Source organism: Manis pentadactyla, chromosome 9, assembly GCF_030020395.1.
Source record: "Manis pentadactyla isolate mManPen7 chromosome 9, mManPen7.hap1, whole genome shotgun sequence".
Taxonomy (NCBI): Eukaryota; Metazoa; Chordata; class Mammalia; order Pholidota; family Manidae; genus Manis; species Manis pentadactyla.
This window is the reverse complement of record NC_080027.1, coordinates 42,301,384-42,323,650: the sequence shown is the minus strand read 5'-3', so window position 1 is coordinate 42,323,650 and position 22,267 is coordinate 42,301,384. Positions and strand designations below refer to the sequence as shown.

Here is a 22,267-nt window from a genome sequence, read left to right as displayed (position 1 = left end):
GTCAAGAAAAGGCCATTTAACTTCCTGGATTCCACAGAAGGATCTGCCTGGGTAATTCAAATGGACACAGCTAAGAGACAGCAGATTACCTAAGGGAAGGGAAGGACTAGGGTTCCCACACTTGTTGGAACAGAAAGGCACACTTCAACACCAATAGAGTTGGCTCAGCCCTGACTTCCCCTGCCCAACCCAAGCAGACCCAACCTCCTCTGTGCTGCCAAGTGCTGAAACTGGCTAAGAGTGATAGACTTATCATCTGCCCAGGCCATTCTGCCAGAGAGTAGTACTGAAAAGGTGTCTTGGCCTGCCGATCTGAAAGGTGCCCCAGGAGGCAGATCTCTTCCTACTACCAACAAAAGACACTCTAAGGAAGGATCAGAAATTTGTCTGTTAGAGACAGACACATTAGCCATGGCTCCCAAACAGAAAAAAACTCCTTGAACTCCTGGGAACAGGCAGAGTGCCATGTGTGGGTCCTCCATCAACCGCATATGTAGAAACATAGGGTTCAAGCTGCCCACTCAACCACCCGCAATTTGAGTCAAAGCCCCCAGCCCAGTCCATCCTGCGGCACGGCCTTACCTTCAGCAGTGGACTCCTCAGAACTGGCCCCCGGGCCGGTTCCTGTCCCCTTCTCACTGTGACTGTGGCTGAGGCTTTGGCTGTGATGCAGGAGGAGCCCCCAGAGGAGCCACAGGGCAACACGCGCGCACACATCCATGACTCCAGGTCTCAGTCAACATGCGCCTGATGTGGATACCTCAGGATCCCACAGGCAAAGCTGGGAGCCCGGTAGCGCAGCCGACGGTCCTAGAACCCCAGGCAAGATGCCCTCGAGGCGCCGCAGCTGTCCAGCCACCCGCGGGCTTGCCTCCTCCGACAGCCAAAGGTCAAGTACTCCAAGTTTGGGCACGGGAGGAGGGCCAGCGCCTCCAGTCCAACAGTGGGTCCCCTGGAGCTGCGGCGGCCTGAGCGCTCTGTCTGCTCGGGCCGCTTCCGGAGAGTTTGGACAGGGTGGTTGTGGGGCTGCTGTCAGCTCCGCAGCTGGCTACACCCCTGCGAGAGGGGGCGGACGGGCGGGATCTCCCGTGGGCACGACAGTGGGGGAGGGAAAGAAGGGAGGGGAAGAAGGGGCACCTGGTCTCGCCCCGCTGAAGAGCAGAGAGCTGTACAGGGTCGCGCAGGGCGTGCGACTCACAGGCCCCCACGGGCGCGGGCAGCTTCAGGATCCCAGGCCTCCTAGGCCGAGGTCGGAGCCCCCGCCTAGTCCCGTGCCCAGGCGGCCGGCGGTGCCCAGGTTCAGCAGGCGGACGCGCACTGGCCAGGCCTGGGACAGCGGCTCCCCGGCGGGCGGGCGGGCGGCGCGGGGCGGGCCCCTGGCGGGCGGAGGCGTGCTCTCCTGCAGGCCCGCCCCGCGCCGCCCGGCCCCCAACGAAGCCGGCGCCCGCCCCAGCGCCGGGTTTATCACGGAATAACCTGTTGGAGGAAGCCGCCGAGCGCCCCCAGTCTACGGCGGGCTCTTCCAACCCCTAGCCGGGCTAGTCTCCGCCAGAACACCCCCTTCCCCAGGCAAGGGTCAGGTCGAGGCCTCTGCTTCCCCCAAGGGGGTCTCTCCGGCGCCAACTGCCGGCTGACTGGCAGAAGGGCCCTGACACGCAGTTGCTCAGGTAACCAAGGCCTACGGCAGTAGGCCCCAGCCCGGATCTCCCGGCCCCGGTGCTGCTCCACTCGCCTCAGCTCTTAGAGCCAGACTAGAAAGATGCCCCTGGCAAAACGACTGCCTCCCCGGGTGGCAACTGCGGCCTGGCAGATACGGCCAGGGGCGCACTCCCCGCCCCAAGCTCCCGACCGGCTTTCTAGGCTCCGCCCGCCCACCGCGCCTTGCAGCCAATCAGCTTCCTCCTCTCTGCAGTTTAGGAACCTGCGCGCTTCATCACCCGTGTGCAGTGGCCCCTAGCGGGCAAATCTGGGTGCTGCAAACAGGACTTGAACTCCGGGAGGCCCTGCCCCTTTGCAGAGGGTTAGGGAGTACAGCAAGGACCCGCCCCGGAGGACGCCTGTTAGGGCCTGCGAGAGGAAATAATGCCAGGAAGCAGAAAAAAATGTCCAAACCGCCATAGGTAAAATTGCCCTACACATCCCTTACGTCTGGACTAAAAGGCCCGTCTGCCTTCCTGACACCCTCCCCTCCTTATCCAGGCTAACTAGGATGCCTACTCTTAACCCTCAGGGCCTGTTTTCCTACCTGCCCCCCAAGTCCCCTCCCCTTGAAAGGTTTTTATGGGTAGGACCTGTGCCTAGCTCCTTTCTGCATCTCACTCTCCCAGCTCTATGTGTCTCCTGGAGGAGGTGTTAGCGACTTGAGAATGAGTGGCCCAAGGAAGAGAGAGCTACGCCTGGGCCTCCTTCAACAAAGCCTGCATTTCCTGTTCTCTTCTCAAGTATGCTGTCAGCAAATCTTCACGAAAACCTGCTCTGTGCCCTACCTTGTCCTTGGCACCGTAGGCAGGGGAAGGGATTAGGCCTAGTCCCTTCTCTGACTGGCAGTGCTAAGCCAGCTACCTGTTCTGTGCAAGCCCTCTGAAGACCGGGAACACGGATTTGCCTAACAGCTGCCAGGCTTAAGGGTTAGGCTGTTGATATAAAAATACACGTCTAACGTCATCTACTACCACTCTCCCAACTCTCTTTTTAAGCTCCAGTCACACTGGCCTTCTTTAAGTTCCTAAAACACATGGAACCTTAGCCACCACACAGCCTTTGTATCTTCTGTTGCTTCTGCCTGAAACACTCTCCCCAACACCCACCCCAAGATCCTCATATTTCTGGCCTCTCATTCTTCAAAATACAGTTCAAAGTGTTCTCAGAAACTCTACTCTGATCACCCCTCTGGTTCAGAATTGAACCATACATATATCTGCCTCCCTCTAACCTATAGGACTGTGAATATTCAGAGGTCTGGGCTTTTCCTTTATTAATCTCTGGGAAAGGAGAATCCAGCTGTAGGCCTTGCTCATAGCAAGTGCTCAGTAAAAACTGGCTGACATGAGTTAATTCGTTTGATCACTCAAATAATTATTGAGAAACAACTATGTGCTGGGATATTGGCCAGCACAGAAGATGAGATGCTGGCTGAGGTTCAGCTAGACCTATGCTCTAAGCCAAGGATCTTAAACTCAAATGGCAAAGTAAGCAGATAGTTAATACAATGAGAAAAGTAGGTTGGAGTGATAGGGAGTGGTGGGAACTGTGGCACACTGTGGTAGGGAGCAGGCAGGAGGGTGACCTCAGTATTGCTTGATCATCTTTAAGAGAAGGTGGAAAATGACTTTTATATGACAGATCCCTTTTTGTAGTATTAGCAATTTGTAAAAGCATAAAACCCTGTGTAGGCCACGCAAAACACATTTGCATCCTGAATTAATCACTCAAGAGTGCTAGCTTGTCATTTCTGGCTAAGCCAGCCTACCTGCCTGTTCACTCATTTGTCTAAGAGAATAAGAAAAGGAAAGGGAAGCATGCTTAATACAACTTCCTTTCAACTGAACTGCATTATTTCTCTTAGCTACCACATGATGTCTTTGGGAGCAACATAACATATTTGGTACAAAGAATCTGGTCTTGGAGGCAGGAAGTGAAGGTCTTTTACCAGTTCACACCGAGACCTTGAAACTCTTGAAGCCTGTTGCATTTCCTGGGAGCCTAAAATGGTGTCTGGGAACTTAAACTAGAATTTACATGATCCAACAATTCCACTTTGGGGTATATAGCCCCAAAAATTGAAAACGGAATCTCAAAGAGATATTTATACACCTATGTTGATAGCAGCACTATTTACAATAGCTAAAAGGTGAAAGCAACATGAGTGTCCATGACGAGAGAATAAACAAAATGTGGTATACATATATACAAAGGAATAGAATTCAGCCTTAAAAAGGAAGGACATTCTACATGCTCTAATATGGATGAACCTTGAGGACATTATACTTAGTGAAATAGAGTGGTCACAAAAAACAAATCCTGTATGATTCCACTTATATGAGGTACCTAGAGTAGTGAAATTTACAGAGACAAAGTAGGATAGTGGTTGCCAGGGGCTGGGGAATGGGAGGATAGAGAATTGTTTACTGGATATAATATCAGTTTTGCAAGATGAGAAGAATTCTGGAGATTGGTTGTAAAACAATGTGAGTGTACCTAACATGACTGAACTGTACACTTAAAAATGGTTAAGATGATAAATTTTATGTGTATTTTACCACAATTAGAAATAAAAATAAATGGTGTCTGGGAGCCAAAGCTATGGCCCGGACATAGGAATAGTCTTGTTTCCTCTCTGCCTCCAAGGTCTTGATGTGACATCAGGAGAGTCAGTACCCCTCTGGATGTCAGTCTCCCCACCTATAGGATGGGTAGGTGCCAGATTATTGATCCAGTTCAATTTTAATATTCAACAAGATAGGAAAATCCTGAGAGCTCATGGGTCTTCCTGGAAGAGAAGCTGTGACTCTCATCTCCTTTGCCCCAATGGTGGGTCCTTCAGTGAAAGTACCCTCTGCAAGAACCCCTCTCACCACTATGAGTCTCAGGAGAAAACAGAGAGCTTTTCCCCCTCTCTCTGTCTTTTTTAAACCTGCACACCAAAATTTTACCACATGCCTTTCAGGTGTATCTTCTTTGAATCGCTCTTAGGGCCTTGCTCCTAACAGATATTCTGTGGATGTTGGTTAAATCAAATTGGAATAAAAATTCTTATGCCTCTATTCCACTATTTACAAGAGCTTTCACATCTATTATCTCATCTTTTCCTCAAACGAGCTCTGCTCGATAAGACAGAGGCTATGCTCATTTTATAGATGAGGAAATTGAGGCTGAGGAGATGAAGTGGCAACCACATCAGGCTCTCCTCCTTTGGAATTTCCTCTCAATACTTCAGATCTCAGCTTAGGAAAATAGAAGTACACACGCCTTGACCAATGATGACAGCACAGCATGAACCAAAATGAACTTATGATTAGTCAAAAAAATATAAAAGACCCAACTCAAAAGTCTCGCTTTCCTTTTTTTGGCACCTCCTTGACTGTCTCTCTGGTTTTCTGCTATACCTTGGAGTATTTGTATAATTGGACTATGATTATCTAATAAGTATCTATCTTCCCCGTTAGCCTCTGAGGTTATCAAGGATTGCTTTTCTTTGATCTTTACATTCTCCCCAGGTAGGACTTTACCCACTACATAGCTGGTACTCAAGGAAATCAGGAATGAATGAATAATGTGTGTTCTGTACAGCAGGCTAGCTGTCCTTCCTCTACACCACAGGATTTCTGGTCACAAATAATTTTCATTTGAAAATTGAGAGAATCTTCAATAGAAGTGTAATAAGAGTCCTAAATCTGCTGCTCAGAAAAGTTTAGGAATCCGGGAGTTTGAGCTGTTATAAGTGGCGCTCCCTGGTGTCCAAAAATAGCAAGTATCATTATCACTGAGAAGCTGCCTCAGGGTCTTGCTGGGTAGGAAATGAGGAGAGAGATCTTGGCTTTTAACAACTCTTCCCAGGCTAGTTTCACAATGAGAATCATCTCTTCCCAGAATCAGTTCTAGAATTTTACTACCAATGTCCATTCATTCATTTAATATTTACTGAGCACCTGTTCATAACTCTGAAAGAGCTGGGTTTTTAGGGGAAATACATACATGTGAAGAATAATTAGTACTTGTTGATGTCTTGAACAGAATTGGTACAGGGTCAGGTGAGGAAGTACAGAAGAGGGACAAATGACTGCCTAAAGCTGTTAAGAGGGGCTGTGCAGAGAGAGGCTCACAGATGGGGTGAGAGTAAGGGGTTCTGGAATTAGACTGACTAGATTTACATCCTGGCTCTGTTGTGGCACTCTGGGCAAGCTGAGTGACTCCTGGAACACAGCAGGGCTGAAATAGGAAGAACTTCCTAGAGGGGATTATGCCAGATGACTTGGGTACCACCCACTTTGGAGAACCTCAAAGATGCAAAGGTGTCTTGGAGGCAGACAGATAATTGTTCTGTTGCCTGGGAGGTGGGACCCTCCTGGAAAATAGGGCATGCCCTGTGTCCCTCCTCCCACCATCCAGTTAGCTCCTCAGAGGAAATCAGGAATGACAGGTGAGAAGACAGGACTCTAGAAGATTGTTTCATTTGTCACTTCCTCTGTTCTTTCTGCTATCTCCTGCCTTGCCCATCATCTTCCCTGTCACTAAATGGGGCATTTGCTTGCCTTTGGGGGAAGCAACAAAGGGACATAATGAAGGGGAGACTCCTACTTCTATTCCTCAGGTAGGCTGAGAGGGAAGACCAAGGAATCAAGAATCCCAAGAAGGCTGAGTCCCATTCAGTAGGGTTTTTAAATGTTTGATTTTATTCCTCTTGGTAGATGAGTGTCTGACACCCACTAGTGCCATATCAGAGACAAAGAAGAATGCAGATTTAGGGTTAGCCTGAAGAGGATGGATTGTGACTGAGCAGAAGAACCTTGTGGGCCCATGGTGAGCTATAGGAGTTGGAGCTCAGTGAGGACTAGGCTGGGAAGACACCATGGCAGGGGGTATCAGCTCAGGGCTTTTCTCCTCCTCCTCTCTGTATCCCCCCTGCTCTATCAGGGAAACTGAGTCATGGGCTTATGGAGAAATCAATGTTTATTTATTGTACCCTGGGCAATCTGCTAAATGCTCCACTTGAACTATCTCATTTAATTCTCATAATCCCACAAAGCAAACAGTATTGTCATTCCCATTTTAAAATGAAACTGAATGTTTCTATTATATGGTCTTATAGCAGTCTATACCTTTGCAAGATTACCTGTTTAAGATCTATCTCCCCTGCTAGTTACATCAGGATAGGGACTTGTGGTGTGTGACTCTATACCCAGCCCAGAGATTTTCAATAAATATTTGTTCGAGGAATGAATGAGAGAGATCATATGGCTTGTCAAAGGTTGCAATGTTAAGTGGTACAACCCGGATTTGAATCCTGGACTGTTTGACTCCAGAATCTTCTGTGATTGCCCTATTCTACCACCACCAAATACTTCCATATGTTGTCTCACTTCTGAATGCCCCAGCTCAGTGTCCTTGTCTCTAAGCTGCTTGTAAGCATAAATGTACACCACCTACCAAGAACTCATCTATTCAGGAAAAACAAGCGAGAGAGCAGGAAGAAAATATATCCCATCTGGAGCTATGCCCTCTTCAGCTCAGCATCCTTTTCCTCCTTGTCTGTCTAACTGTCTCCCTCTCCTCTGGCCTTACTGGCTCTTCCTATATCTATGCCATAAAAGTGGCTCCAAGTCACCTGGCCTCTGATGGTCCTACATAATGCTTTATTAAGGCAACTTTATTCCACATTGTATACTAAAGGCAAACGTGTGCTCAAGCCTACCTGTGCCAGGCCCAGTGGGTGGACACAGATGAATCAGATATAACCTCAAAGGACTTACACTCAGAGGGGAGACAGACATTAGGCACAGATACAATTAACTAGAGCACAAAGCAAGATGACTTGAATGGTTTTAAAGAACTCTGAGCAATATGCTACATGCATAAGCCTTACCTACTTAATTATTATTCTGAAGAGTGTATCATAGGTCAGAGCTCAAAGATATCATTGGCTCAAATTCTTGTTTTCCAGTGGAGGAGTCTGAGACCTAGAAAGGAGTGAGGCCTAGCTTAAAGTTTCACTGGCCATTCTGGCTGAATGAAGACTAGATTTCAAGTCTTCTGAAGCATAGCCCAAGTCTCTTCTCTTTTTCAGGTTGCTTCACATGTAGCAGTGCCATATCCCACTAGACCATGAAATCTTCAAGGTCAAGTCAGGTCCTTCCACCTAAGCAAGCTGAACCAGGGTAAGGCATCCCCAAGACCAAGGGCTCAGGAAATGCAGTCTGCCCCCAGGCTGCCAATGCAGGCTTTTGGTCTACTACACCTAATGTATACCCTGCTTTTACCACTATGCTTCTAAAATTGATTTTCAAATATTTTTTGCAGGAAACTTTTTTTAAATGAATGTTTATCCAGAACTCTAGTTCACAAATTAGATTAAGGTGAACTAAGTCTGGCTGAAGGAAAGAGAGACCAGAGTCCCACTATTTTCCTGCCCTCAATTCCTAGAAAGAGAACTTTAGGAACACAGCTCAAAAACCTTTATTCCGGGACACAATTTTTAATGGCTTCAGAGAAGCCATTTTAGAATGTAGTCCTCCACTTAACCTTGTCTTTTATGGAAACTCACAATCCTTCTTTATCATCAATGCCAAGCACCAGCCATGTGCTCCCAGTAGAGTATGGAGGCAAATCAGATTTTCTCCTTGCTCTTCCTGCTGTCCTCTTCTTCACAGAGAGGAGTTTGTCTGAAGTGCTGTGGGGTGGAGAGAGACCCTCAACTCTGCTGGGAGGGAGGGAGGATGGCCAAGGGTAGCTTCCCCAGAAGGATCATGTAGAATGAATTGATCTACTCAGCCATTTACCGGTCTGAATCTCACAAAGGCTCTTACTTCGCTGTCCCATAGTATACCCACTAGCTACATGTACTGTTTGAGCACTTGAAATTTTGTCTAGCCATAATTCAGGTGTACTGTCTGTGTAAAACACACACCAGATTTCAATGACTTAGTACAAAATAATGTATATTCATTTTCATAATCAATAATTATTCTGTTGATTACATATTGAATATTTTGGATATGTTGGACTAAGTAGAATGTATTATTAAAATTAAACTTACCTGTTTGTTTGTTTTTTAATGTTATCACTAGAAAATCTTAAGTTACATATATAGCTTGCCACATATTTCCACTGGACAGCACTGTGAAAGTCTAGCAAATGCATGCATGAGGTGGTGTATGTGTATGTGTGTGTGCACACGTGTATGTTGCTGAAAGGGGGATGATGGCAGCCAGGTGAGGAATAGTTCTTTAAGGCCAGATTGTGAAAGACTGAGTCGATTTTGAATGGCCGTCCATATCATATAGGATCGTCAAGCAGAGGGAAAAGAATGGGCAAAGATCCAAAGATAAGGGTAGGCACATTATGCTTAGGGAACTCATTCTTAAGAATATGAATTTTTTTAAGGCATTTGTTGAGTGTTTACTTTGAGCCAGGCATTAACAGCCGGCTTTTTACATCCATTCTCATGTTATCTTCGCTACAGGACCAAGGAGAGAATATTCCATTTTGCCAAAGAAAGAATGGAGGCTCATAAAGAGTAAGCTATTTTTTTACGGAGTTGTTCTTCCTATATCTGGAAATTCTGTTGGAGACAGGGAGCCTGTGTTAAACGCCCCTCAGTTTCCCTCCACAGCACCTAGCTCTGCATTTGACAAGCGCTCAGAAAGTTTGTGTTGAACGAAAGACATGCATTCTTAAGTCAGAACTCCACGCACAAGGCCTAGGAGCAGAAGCACCAGAGGGCGCGCACGAGTCCGCCCACCCTCCAGTCCCCAGGGCCCGACAGGATCTCAGGCCTGGGTGCGGCCCTTCATCCCCAAGCAGTTGCACGCCCAGGCGAGAAGAGGGGGCGAGGGGAGCCCCACGTCTTCCATCCGCCCCGCCCCCTCCCCAGAGCTCAGGCGCATCGAGCTACTGGTTGCGGAACGACTACACGACATCCTGTTTTGGGGGCCCGCGCTCCGCCGGCGCCTCTGCTGATCTTGTCTCTCCCCGGGTGCTGACGCCAGCCTCCCTTCCCCCAGTCTCCGCACCCTCCCCAGGGGTCTGGGGCCTTCCCATCGCTGAATCACTACCACCCCGCACTTCCCCGGGGCCCGGGGCAGGGGCGGGGACTGCCCCAGCCTGATCCATTCTGGCCAACCCCCAGTCCTAGACCACCGCTCGATCCCTGGGCTTGACGGGAGTAAGCAGGCCCAGAGGTACCTATTCTCAGCATCTTCCCGCGCGGGTTGGTGGGGGCGAGATACAGAGGGAGACAAAAGCCTAGTGCCTAGGCTACCGCCTCTTTTGGGGTAGGGGTAGCTAGGAGGAGACGTGGAGGACTGACCTTAAGGGCCTCAGAGGCAGAGAGCTAGGGTGAGGGGCCCACGTCGGGCCGGGGGCAAGGACCGCAGAGGGAGACCAGGGGCGGGGGCCCAGCCCTCGGACTTCCTGGTGGTTGGGGCCCGCCCCCCCGCGCCCCGCCCCCGCCGCCCCCACCCCCCAACTTCCTCCGGCCGCCCGCTCTCACTTCCTTCTCGAGCCCGGAGCCGCTGCCGCCGCCCCCAGCTCCCCCGCGGCGGGGAGGGCACCAGGTGAGGTTCGGCGCCGGCCGGCAGGTTGGGGGTCCGGGGTAGGGGATCCCGGCTGGCCTGCGAGCAGGCGCGGGCCCGGGAAGTTTGCTTGGTGGGGCCGCGAACAGGAGGTGCTCGGCTCACTCCAAGTTGGGCGGGCGCGGCCGGCGGGGCGGGGACGGGGTCCACTGCGAGCCGGCGGCGGCTGGGTGAGGGTGGGTTCCTGTACCGAGCGCTGCCGTACCCGCTCCTGGGAGCCGCGAGGGTCCCTGAGATCGGAGGGTCTCCCGCTCTGAGAGAAAAGTCTCTGAAGTGGGTGAGCTCGGAGCTGGGAGATGGGACTCAAAGGTGGGGTGCCCTTAGAAGTTACGGTGGGTGCTCCGAAGTGTGTGAGGGGAGGAGGCCTCAGGGCTGAAGAAGGTGCTGCCTCTGCCCCGCAGCTGTGGCACTTGTGAGATTGAGATGGGGGCAGGGGGCGGTGACTGTGGTCTCGGAAGCCCTAGACTGCTGAGAAAGCTCTCCCTTCCAGGAAGATCGATGCCAATCTAGACCCACACTCAACAGACTGCAGCCTAAGGTCCTCTACACTCAGGAGGGCGGAGGGGGCGGGGGGTGGGGGTGTTGGTAAGCCACGCTGGCCCCAATCCTCTCTGTAAGTCTGCTTTTTGCGACGCAACCTCTCCATCCCTGAAATAAGCAACAGGTATTTAGTTAGCAAATATCCACTGCGCCTATAAGACCAGTGCCTGGCCTGGCTCTTTTGGGGAAAAACTGCAAGGAAAGGGCCTGGTCTTGTCCTGCGACTAGAGGTAGAAGAACTCTCATTCAGAGATACTTACTGATAGTCCTGACAAGATGGCATCACTGAGACGGCGACTATGTTTGGGAGATAGGATGAGGCTTCTAGGAGGCAGTCAGGGCTCTGGCCTTGGGAAATGATTGGGAGCCAGCAACTAGTCTTTCCCCACCATTGTTAGTACCTGAATTCTATGCATTCTGTTTTCCTCCATTTCTTCAGAGTGGCAGACTCTGCATCACCCTTTTACATCCTCTTCAGTCTTTTTTCCCCAAAACACACAGTCATGCCTCGGCCCAGACCTCTCATCTACCCTGCCCCTCTGTCCACTTTCTAGCTCCTGCACACACATCCGCCCTCTTGCTTTTTCCATCTCCCCTCGTTCCTCTCAATCCCTCCATCTCTTTCCCTTTCATACTCTTATCTCCAGCTTTGGAGTCAGGATCTTTGGTTTGGGAACCTTTTCAAATCTCCCTGGCTCAAGGCAGGCTGCAACCTCCCAGTGATAGAGATAATTAAAGGGCTGGAAAACCTCTCTATGTATATATGTATGCAAGTGTGTGTCTGTACATCTTTATCTCTTGGAGACAAAATAACGGCCCTCAGTCTTGAGAGAGCCCAGACCAGGGGAAGCCAGCAGAATGAAGGGAACCTGCAGTGGGTGAGGTTGTGGTTAGGTAGGAGGAAGCAGTCTGTAGCAGTCAGGGTAGAGTGACACAGGAATAAGACTGGTGAGAGAGGCTGTGGGAAATAAAACCCCAACCCTTGGGTGCTTGATCAACAGGCAAGGCCAGGGGACAGACAGCCTGAAGGTGTCTGACTCCAGTGCTTACTGGATCAACCACTGTCTGTCTTGTGGGGAGAATGGGACCATGTAAGCTAGGTGTGACGGAAGGAAAGGGAGAAGGGCAATGCAGGATTTGGAGGGAAGACGAAATCTGATCGATTTCAATCTTAGCTGTTTTCTTTTTAGTTCAGGAGAAGAGGAGTGTAAAGCAAAGATGTTTGCCCCTTTTCCCTGCTGCCTTTGGGCCTGTTCAGGCTGGGAACCCACATGCCCTGGGCTGTATCAGGGCCTTGGTGACCGGGAAGCCCTCTGGAGTTCTGCTGACCCCTCTGTCTTCAGGCATCCTGAATATTCCCCCTCTCAATTACGACCCTACTCCATCTTTCAGGAATTTCTCCAAACATCTAGCTTCAGTCCAGCCTGGCTCTATAAGCTCCTGTTGTCACCATTCTAGAGCTCCTTCGTCAAGCCTTTAGGATGTATGCTAAGAAGTTCTGCTTCTGTCTTGTCTCCTCAGGTCTACTCTATTCATTTCTCTCCACTAGAAAGAAAACAGAAGTAGAGGGGAGCAAGTGCTACTTTTGGGGGATTCCCAAGCACAGCTAGATTTAAGGGTTATCCCTGTTTCTCATTCTGTCCTCTTCCTTCTCACAGTTGTCCCTCTCCCATGAATTGTCCCTCTGCCACCCACCTGTCTCTCCTACTCTCATTTCTGGGAGGTATAGGGGGTTTGGCCCCAGGAGGAAATCCCAGGGACCTGCATAAAATCCTAGTTCAGGGAAGGTAACTACTACATGCAAGGCACTTTCCAAACATCACAGCTCAGTAAAAAACCATCCAGGAGCCCTGACTCCCCACCTGCCAAACCAGTACTTATTTAAGATTCTTTATAACTGAGCAACGTACAGGCTCAAAAGGTAAAGATAGGATGGATGATACAGAGGTTCTCCCAGGCAAGATCTGGCCCTAATTTCATTAGCTCAAAAGTCATTGCTAGAAAATTATGACCAAGGTGGAAGGGATCTAAGTGAGAAAATATCATGAGGGGTGGAAGTGCCTGTAACCTAGGAGGCTGCCATTAAGGTTTTTTGTCTAATGAAATATAATCAAGGTCGTGACATGAAAAGGAGTGGTTGGTGTGAGATTGTCACATATCCTGGTTGGGAATCTAGGATATGGAGAGTGTTTCTATCACAGTGTCAGGGAAGATGAGGTGGTTGGTGTAACTTTTAGGGGGTCATGCGGAGGGATATTTGAGAGTTGTGGCTATAGTGAAACAGTTGGGAAGATGTTAGAATGTGGATGGCTGGGCAACTGGAAAGATGGGGCCTGGGCACAGACTGAAGGCCACCCCCCCTTCCCTCCATATACAGTACAGACCCACTCACTAGTGGTGACACTTGTAGGGGTCCATGAAGAGGGAAACCAAAGACAAAGCCTGGGCCACCTCCCCAGAACAGATTGGTTTTCCTGTCCAGAGTCTAGCTTCCCCTTTTGTCCTCATATCATGGGGGGAGAGCATCTCCCCAGGAACTAGAGCCTAGAGAAGGAGATCCTCAGCTGCGGCAGGCAAGGGTGGCTGTCTGTCCAGTAATGTCAGTTCTAAATCATGAATGCCTCAGTATGGTCTAGGCATGAGAGCTTTGGAACTTGGAAGCAAAACAGTCCCAACATCACCCTGACCCCTTTGGCCTGTTTCCTGAAGGGATAAACCATGGTAGGGTCTTCCTGAATGGGGTTAGAGAGATGGGCCCATTCTCAGGCCTGGGTAACAATCCTCACCTTCTCTGCTTTGTGGAAGTGACATCTGGCTGGAGGTTAGGATACCCAGGTCCTTATCCTGGATTTGCTCCCAACTCTGTATTACCCTCCTCAACTTTGTCTCTTGGGGCTCAGCTTCAACATAAGGAGTTGCCTATCAACACACCCAAAGAGCATACAGGATACTGATAGCTCTGACTCGCCTCCCCCCAGACGCTCCACAGAGCAGTGCCCTCAGGTCTCGCTCCAGCCTCCAACAGACAGGCCTGAGTAGTCTCTAGGTAATCTGTCCAGGATAAGAACTGTGGCCCCTTTCCCCAAAGCACAAGGATTCTTACAGATTGAGAGAAGAAAAGAGGGCAGAGAGTGGTGGGGATGTTGACAGCGGACAGCAGGATGGGGGAGTACCCTGTGCCTGTTCCAGCTCTGCCCCACTGACGGTGGAAAATAGATGCCGGAGTTTCCTCCCTGATGTTTTTTCCCTTGTGGAAACCCCCTCAGGCCTGGGGTGGGGCTGAAGGGCCCTGCGGCCCTGGGTGTCTCTGTGGGTGTTTTCAGGTGGGGGAGGCAGGATTAGAGGATGGCACTTCTGTACAGCCTCCTGTGAAATGAGCAGAGGTGAGGAAGTACCACTTCACAGGCCTTTCCTGGGCCCAGGGCTGCAGAGCTGCTGTGCAGAGAGGAGGGGCCAGGAAACAAGTGTTGAGCCTTCCTCTATGCTGCCCCGTGGGGGAGGGGACAGTCTCCTTAGCTCCCCCAGCCAGAGCTGCCCGGACCCTAGGGCTCACCCTTGTGCTGAATGGTGAGAGAAGAAAGAAGGGAATTGAGACTTGGTGAGAGGGTCTCACCCCTCCACAGCCTTCCCAGCTGTGACTGTCTTGTGTACCCCCACTTCCTGCGCCTAGTGGGCAGAATCAACTCACTCTCACCTGCTGCAGTGCAGGATCCTCTGCAGCGGCCAAAGGGCCAAGAGGTGAAGATTTTCCAGTGTGGAGTTTTTTTTAAGGCTGGGAACTAGGCTCTCTTGGGTTCTGTCCTTGCTGATGGGGAGAAGGGGAAGAAAGAGAAGAAAGACTCAAGCCTTGGCCTGGTCCCAGTCCCATAGTGACCTCACGTCTCCCCCAGCTTCCTCCTCCTAGCCCAGCTGCAGTCAGCTGCAGCCCCTTTGAATCTCTTTATATCACCTCGCCTCCATCCCTTCCTTCAAAGTAAATACATGAATAGACTTGACTGGAGCTGTTTCCAACACTGACCCTGACCCTTGACCAAGGGCTTCATATATTCCCAGTCCTTAGCTTTTCCTATCCATCTTCCTCCTCACCTCTCGGCTAGCTGTGCTCCGCATTGTCCCCTCACCCTTCCAGTTGAGGACAGGGCAATCTAGACTGTGTTTGTTACCCTAAATTATACTCTTTGGGGAGGAGGAAGTTGCTTGACCTTGTCTTGTGTCTCCTGGGCATGGAGGCTCTTCCCTGTCCCAGAAACAAAATCTGGATTGACAAGGGAGATGGGTGTGAGTCTAAGCTTTTGCTCAGCCCTCTGCTGGGCTTCTGGAAGTAAAAAGGACAGACTTCCCTCCTCATAAGGCATCCAGTTAGTTCAGTGCCGTGAACAGTATGAACAGTGCTGGGGAAGGTAGGGCAGGAGAGGGGGTTGCTGTGATGTCCTGGAGAAGCTGGGGAACAGAACTGGACCCTGAAAGACTGGGAAGCTCTGAAGGTGGGGAGAGAGGAGGGGGTAGAGCAGAATTCCAGAAAGAGAACTCCCATGTGCAAAGACCTGAAAGGACAGATTGGGTTCATTTGGCTATTTATTGACAGCCACTGTATGCTGCGCTCAGCCTAGGGAGACGGATCAGCCAGGACCTTGCTCTCTAGGCCTTCCTAGTTTAGTGACAAGAGATAAGATTCAGATCATCCTCCATGTGACGCAAGACAGACTGTGCCTGTGAGAGAAACAGGGACCAGACATGGGGTGGGGTAAGGCATCTGTGACTTGAGTGATCTATAAAAACTTTCTTGGAAGAGGTGGCATGGTGCTTGATTCTGGAGGACCAAAGGGGGAGGGAGGTCCCTTGAGGCAACTGGAGCCTTCTGAGCTGCTGAGTGGGGGTTGGAGTATGGAAATGGGGAAGAAATACTGGATTCCCACAGGGACAGCAAATAACTGCTGCTTGATGTGTTTTGGGAAGAAAACGTGGAGGCTGCTTATAGGGAATCAATGTGACATGACCAGAGCTTAGGATAGGAATGCCCAGAGGTGGATTAGAGGTAGAATGAGTTTCGGGAAGGGCTACAGACGGGGAGCCCCATGTCTGGGAGACAAGTTCGAAGGCTGTAGTAAGTTCCCATTGCTGCCACACACCCTGTCTCTTAGGGCCTATCTCCCCTCCCCCACTCCCAGTTGGGACACTTCCCCTGCTGTAACTGCCACAGAGATCTGGCAATCAGGCAATCCACTGCTTCCTTTCCCTCCCCCATTCTGGGCCAGCCTGGGCCACACCCCAAGACCAGGCCCCGCTAGGTGCAAGCTGGGCTCCAAGGACCACACTAAGACAGGTTTAGCACCCCACACACACCCTATGAGCTATGCTCCCTGCCAGAGCCAGGTCAAGTCGGTCCTAGGGGTAGAGATGTTTGCCTGTCCCAGTCACAGCTTTTGCCGCCATTGCTGTCCAAAAAGATTCAGCATTGCAGTGTCGGCTGTGGGGATGTTGTCCAGTTCTGGCATTCTGAGGTGTCTATCCAGGTCTCAGTAGTGGGTGTAGAAGCAATCCAATTACAAGGCAGTAGTTGCCACAGTCCTATGTGCCCAGCCCTATACTCAGCTTTTCTCAGGGGGAGTTGAGAGAGGCTCAAGCTTCAGGACTAGGGGGACATCCACAAATTAGGAAACTAATGTATGATTATTAGAGGAAAATCACATGGAGCTGAAGAAGGGTTAAAAGGGGTGGCATGCTATGTAAGTTTGAAGAAAGAATTCAGTAGTCTCTTGAGCCCTGTGAGACTTAAGCTAGTCCTTGAGTCAGGAAGATTTGAGATGGGAGAGAAAATGGCAGGACAGAAGAATAAGTTCAGAGGCAAGTATGATCTTGTGTACAGAGAAAAGTGAAGACCCCTCTGGAACAGGTAGCTGGGAACTCACGTTTGCAAAGTACCTACCTTGTACATGTATGTATTGCATATCAACATACTTAATCCTTATAACAACCATATAAAGTTGGTACTGCTACTTAGCTTATAACTGGCAGAAGTAGGATTTAAACCCAGATCTATCTTGACTCCAACAAAACTCCTACCAGATTATGAAGAACTCTGAACCCTAACATGAGGCACCAGACATGATCTGAATTCAGTTGGCAATATATAACCAGAACAAGTCATTGTAATTTAGCTAATACTATTCAGATCTGCAAACATTAATTTACTAAACAAAAGTTCTTTAGAGAAAAAAAAAGGCACCTAGTGAATAAGTCACAGTTGGTCCCCATCAGCAGGCCACTGTTCTTGTTTTGCCTCCTGCAAATCCTATCCCTTCTTCCTGTGTAGCACAAGTTAGACTACCTATTAGCATGTGCCCTCAAACGAGATGTGAGAACTTACTTGACCCAGTTCAGGCCATAAGATTTCAGAGAAAAGAGTTGTCTTTGGAAAGAGGATAAGGGTCTGAGGATAGAGAGAATTGGGCTGATGCCACCAGTCGGACGCCTGCACACTCAGTGCTTCCTGTCACTTGGGATGAAAAACCTTGCTCTTATCACTTGCTGTGTGCACAGCACTTCCCAGTTTACAAAGCACATTAATTCCCATACTTGGGGATCCTCACTGCTGCCCTTTGAGACATGGAGGACAAATATTATCACTCTTGTGGTACAGGTGAAGAAACAGGGTCCAGGAAGGGAAGTAACTTACTTGCTTAAGGTGACAGTCAGATGGTAAGGGGTAACTTGGAGGCTGTGTGACACTTGAGGGAAAAACAGGACTCCAGATCATAAAACGGGTTTAAATCCTGGTTTCCATGCTAACTAGCTGTGTACGGTTGGAGTACTTAACTGCTCTGAGTTTATTTCTTTATCTGTAAATAGGAATACTATCAATTGGTTGCTGTTAAGGATCAGATAACACAATATCATGTGATCTATAAAGGGTTGTGCCCTGTGAGGGTTTTTTAAAAGGAGCAGCGTCAGTAGATGGCCTCAAGAGGTCAGATTCAGGTACCCAGTGCTCTTGGCCCTCTACCACACTGCCTCAGCCCTGCCTGTTCCTGGATACCACTTCACTCAGGATCCTTTTCCGGTGTCAGTCCCTGTTCCCTTGCCAGGTCGGAAGCCACCCTCTCCCTCCCAGCTCCTTTGAGGGCTGCTTTACTGATTGCTCTCTGGGGCCTTGTGACTGCTGGTCAGAGTTCCCTCCTTGCCTTCCTGCCTGGGTCAGCCCAGTGCTGAGCTTGTAGGGGAAGAGGTCCCAGTCATGCTGCCACACCCTCTCTCCTGCTGTGTGTGGAACTAAAGATTTATAGACTCTGAAGTTCTCTCGAAATGCCAGGGTTCCCAGATAATCCACTGGACACAAGCATTGGCACCAACACCCCCCGACAGCCCCCTCACTAAGATGCTCTGTTTTTTTCCCTAAGGAATAAGACACATACTTCTGAGAAGATGAATGTGCCCTAACTTGTCCCCATGTTCCAGGCCTTATGCATTTGCTGACTGACTCAGCCCTCTTACCCAACCCCCAACCATGTGCTCCTGGGGCATTTCCTACTCCCATCATCCTCTCCCCTGCTTCCAAGCTCTTGATGTCTCATTTAATACACCTAGTTCTCCTGTCATGGGCATTTTCCTTTGAATTTCATGGATTGGGAAACTGAGGCCCAGAGAGGGTGTCTCCTGCATGGTTGCAGTGAGTCAGCAGCAGAGCAGAGCTGGGTTTATGGCTTATGTTAGGTCTCTTGATTTCCAGTCTCCACTGCCCTAGAGGGCCCTTATCTCCTTCCCAGACCCATTTCCCAGAGGCCCTCTATCCTCTCTTCTGAAGTTGAACACATACAATTACTCATGCAAATAAAATGGAAATACTTGTAATGCAAACCAGAGAAGCAACCTTCATAGAGTTAAACCATTTCCCTCCTAGCTGGTCCCCAGGGAGATAGGACCAAGCCCTGGGTCCTCTGCAGTTCCCACACCACCAGGGTTCTTTTTCTGCTTCCCAGTGGGGGATTCACCCACTCCCCCACATTGGATTCTTGAGGCTTTTAAACCAGTGGTTGAGAGGTCAGGCTGGGGATATGGGGTTCTTGGACCAGAGTACAGTCTTGCAGTGTGTAAAGTGAAATGGAAAAAATGGACCAGGGGTGATAGTGCTTAGGTGGTGCAAGGCATACTTAGAGATCTGGGTGTGTCTGAAACAGGGCTGTCCCCTCTCACGGAGCAGGGACTTGACTGTGGGAGTCAGAGAAAGGAAGTCACATACTGGCCAGGAAAAGTCCCCCATGGCCAAGAGGAAGTAGCCAATGAGAAGAGGACCCTTGCCACAGCAATATAAATAATCACAGGGTTTCCGGAAGCTCTGTTCTATTCCAGAACTCAGAAGAGCAGTTCCTCACCCTGAGGCCCTGTGAGCTGCAGAGGGGACCAGAGTAATGGATAGACCTGGGAAACCTTCTCTCATACTTACCAAACTAATAATTACAACAGCTGTTTATTTGGTATTTCCTATGTGCCACACCTCATGCCAGACACTTTCTACACATTAGCTCATTTCATGTTCTAAGCAATTCTAACACAATAGGAAAGATTATCCTCATTGTACAGATGAAAAAATTGAGGCTCAGGAAACTTAAATATGTTGCCCGAGATCATGCATGACTGGTTGGTGGAGCTGTGATTATAGAGTCCCCGGCCAGTGACCCCAGCATGTGTTCTCAGTGATAGTGCTTTTTAATGGCATTCTGTTTTCTATCCAAGAGTTTGGAACTTTCTGAAATTCTTCAGAGGCACATGCCATCATGGTCTCAGGAAAGGGGCAGAAGACTAAGGGGAAAATCAAGTTGTCTTATTCTTCTGTTCATCCCTGTTGGCTAGACTTTGAGGACCTACCTCACCCCACCAAGGGTCTTCAGAGGAGATGCTGATGTCTGAGAGCCACAGCCTCTGCCTTGTACATCATTACATACCCAGATTCCAGGCCAAATCCCAGCCCTGGCTCAGTCTGCAGTGTTCCCCTGCACTGAGTTGCCAGCCTGGGTATTCCTTATTTAGCAACTAGAGTACACCTTCTGGTTTGCACTCGGCAGGCAAGATGTTAGGTTTGGAGTTAAAACTGGTAGATCCCTTTATTTGTGCACCCACTTTTTGTGTCTATACTGCCAGAGAAAAAACAAAAGTACTTAATACTTATTGAATGCTTATTTTAACCAAGCACTGTTCTAAATGCTTCCTGTGTGTTAATTTACATAATTTTCACAACCACCCAATGAGGTACTACTTTACAGTTAAGAAAACTGAGGCATAGAGAGAGGTTAAGTAATTTGTCCAGGGTCACACAAACATGAAATAACAGAACCAGGAATTGACCTTAGTTTGGTACCAGAATTTACGTGTGTCACAGGATACACGTTATAGTGCCAATCTCCCTCCTCATACCTGAGCATCTTTGCTTGGTCTCAGGGTATCTCTGTCACTTGTATCTGTCTTTCTGAGGTCTGTCTTGATGGGATTGTAGGATGGTATCAGGTTAAGAGAACAGGAGCTGAATTCCCTCTGTATGCCCCCATCCTTTCTCTCTAATGGGTAGAAGCCTCCCTAACCAAGAGCATCCCTCTTGTCTATCTGTAGGTCACTGTATCCACACTAGCCCAGACGGGGAAGGAGGCATTGCCTCCACTGCAGCAGCTGCGCCCACTATGCAGAGCATCAAGTGTGTGGTGGTGGGTGATGGGGCTGTGGGCAAGACATGCCTGCTCATCTGCTACACAACTAACGCCTTCCCCAAAGAATATATCCCCACGGTGTTCGACAATTATAGTGCCCAGAGTGCAGTTGATGGGCGCACAGTGAACCTGAACCTGTGGGACACAGCGGGCCAGGAGGAGTACGACCGCCTCCGCACACTCTCCTACCCTCAGACCAACGTCTTTGTCATCTGTTTCTCCATTGCCAGTCCACCCTCCTTTGAGAATGTCCGGCATAAGTGGCATCCAGAGGTATGCCACCACTGCCCAGATGTGCCCATCCTCCTAGTGGGCACCAAGAAGGACCTGAGAGCCCAGCCTGAAACCCTACGGCGCCTCAAGGAGCAGGGCCAGGCGCCCATCACACCACAACAAGGCCAGGCACTGGCCAAGCAGATCCATGCTGTGCGCTACCTCGAGTGCTCAGCCCTGCAGCAGGACGGCGTCAAGGAAGTGTTTGCTGAGGCTGTCCGGGCTGTGCTTAACCCCATGCCAGTGAAGCGCGGGCGGTCCTGTGTCCTCTTGTGACCCTGGCACGCAGCTTGGAGGCTGCCCTGCCCCCCCACCAGTTGTGCCTTGGCGCCTTGTCTGTCCCCAGCTGTGCCTTAAGGACTAATTCTGGCACCTCTTGCCAGGGAGTTCTCTGAATGCCTATTTCTCCTTATAGAGGCCCATAGGGAAAGGGTCTTTGTGCCCAGTCCCACTCTGCATGGGAGAACACCAGGCATTCTTGAGAGCTAACCCAGGCCGAGGTTGGACCCTTCCCCAAGAAGCCAACCAAGTGCCCCATCCCCATTTTCCTCTACTGACCAGTTGATCCAGCTTTCTATACCGATGTTGCTGCCTATCGTGGTGCCTTCTCAGGTTAGGAGCTCTCAGCTATCCCTAACCTCTCCCTCGCTGCTCTCTGAATTGCTCTTGCCTCCAGATGTTCTCTCCCTTCCCAAAGAAGGAGCCACAGAATCCTGAGAAGATGAATGTGCCCTAACGTACCCCCATGTGTCCAGGCCTAATGCATCTGCTGACTGACTCAGCCCCCTGCCCCCTTGGGCTCCTGGGGGCCTTTCCTACCCCCATCAGCATCAATAAAACCTCCTGTCTCCAGTGGCCCTGGCTCCTCCTGTGTGCTGGGCATTGGGGGTTGGGTAGAGGATAGGCATGGGCTAGGACTCCCCAGAGACTGGGAGCCTTTTGTTTCTGGCAAGAGGGAACAGGAGACAATAGACTTCATTGTGGTCCCCCCACCCCCCAATTTCCCTAACAAAGCTCTGGGCTCCCTTGGAGGGGCTAGACTTGCTCTTGGGCCCAGCCACAGATTCTCTAGTAGACTGGGATGCAAAGTATGAGGAAAAACTTCCTGATCTAGGGCTCAGAAAGGGAAAGGTTAAGAGCCATCAGCCTGCAAGCTAGTGCTCTCACAGTCATATATTTGAAAGCTGTCCTCTAGGACAGATCTTTACTGACAGTTGAGGCTGGAACTCGGCCTTTGCCCCAACCCAAGACTCTCCCCAGTATCCTAGCTTCCAGGCTTGGAGTCATTACAGGGATAGCATGGTCATTCCTGCTCACCAAACCTGGGGCTTAGACCAACCTTAGGAGACTCCAGGCCTAAAAGGAGTGGGATGCCACTGGAATCATACCTTGCCATGCTTACTCCCCCCATCCTGGAGCCTGTTCCTCACTTCAGTTCCACTATACAAAGACACGAGCCCCAAGACAAGC

General features: G+C 50.0%; 2 protein-coding genes across 5 annotated transcripts in view; one reads left to right on the top strand and one right to left on the bottom strand.

Moving 5' to 3' along the window:
• The window catches only part of STIM1 (stromal interaction molecule 1), a 189,102-nt gene extending 188,306 nt beyond the window's left edge, over positions 1–796 (bottom strand). For all 4 annotated transcript variants that reach the window (XM_036904196.2, XM_036904197.2, XM_036904199.2 and 1 more), the window contains exon 1: positions 583–796. In XM_036904196.2, the coding sequence (XP_036760091.1) occupies positions 583–721 (139 nt within the window). In that variant the 5' untranslated portion in view covers positions 722–796. The remainder of the gene's footprint in view (positions 1–582) is intronic.
• Positions 797–10,147: 9,351 nt separating this feature from the next.
• Positions 10,148–21,652, top strand: RHOG (ras homolog family member G). Its single transcript, XM_036904201.2, has 2 exons — positions 10,148–10,271; positions 20,430–21,652. Exon 2 carries the CDS (start codon positions 20,498–20,500, stop codon positions 21,071–21,073), a length of 576 nt encoding a protein of 191 aa, XP_036760096.2. The 5' UTR covers positions 10,148–10,271; positions 20,430–20,497; the 3' UTR covers positions 21,074–21,652.
• The last annotated feature ends 615 nt before the right edge of the window (positions 21,653–22,267 follow it).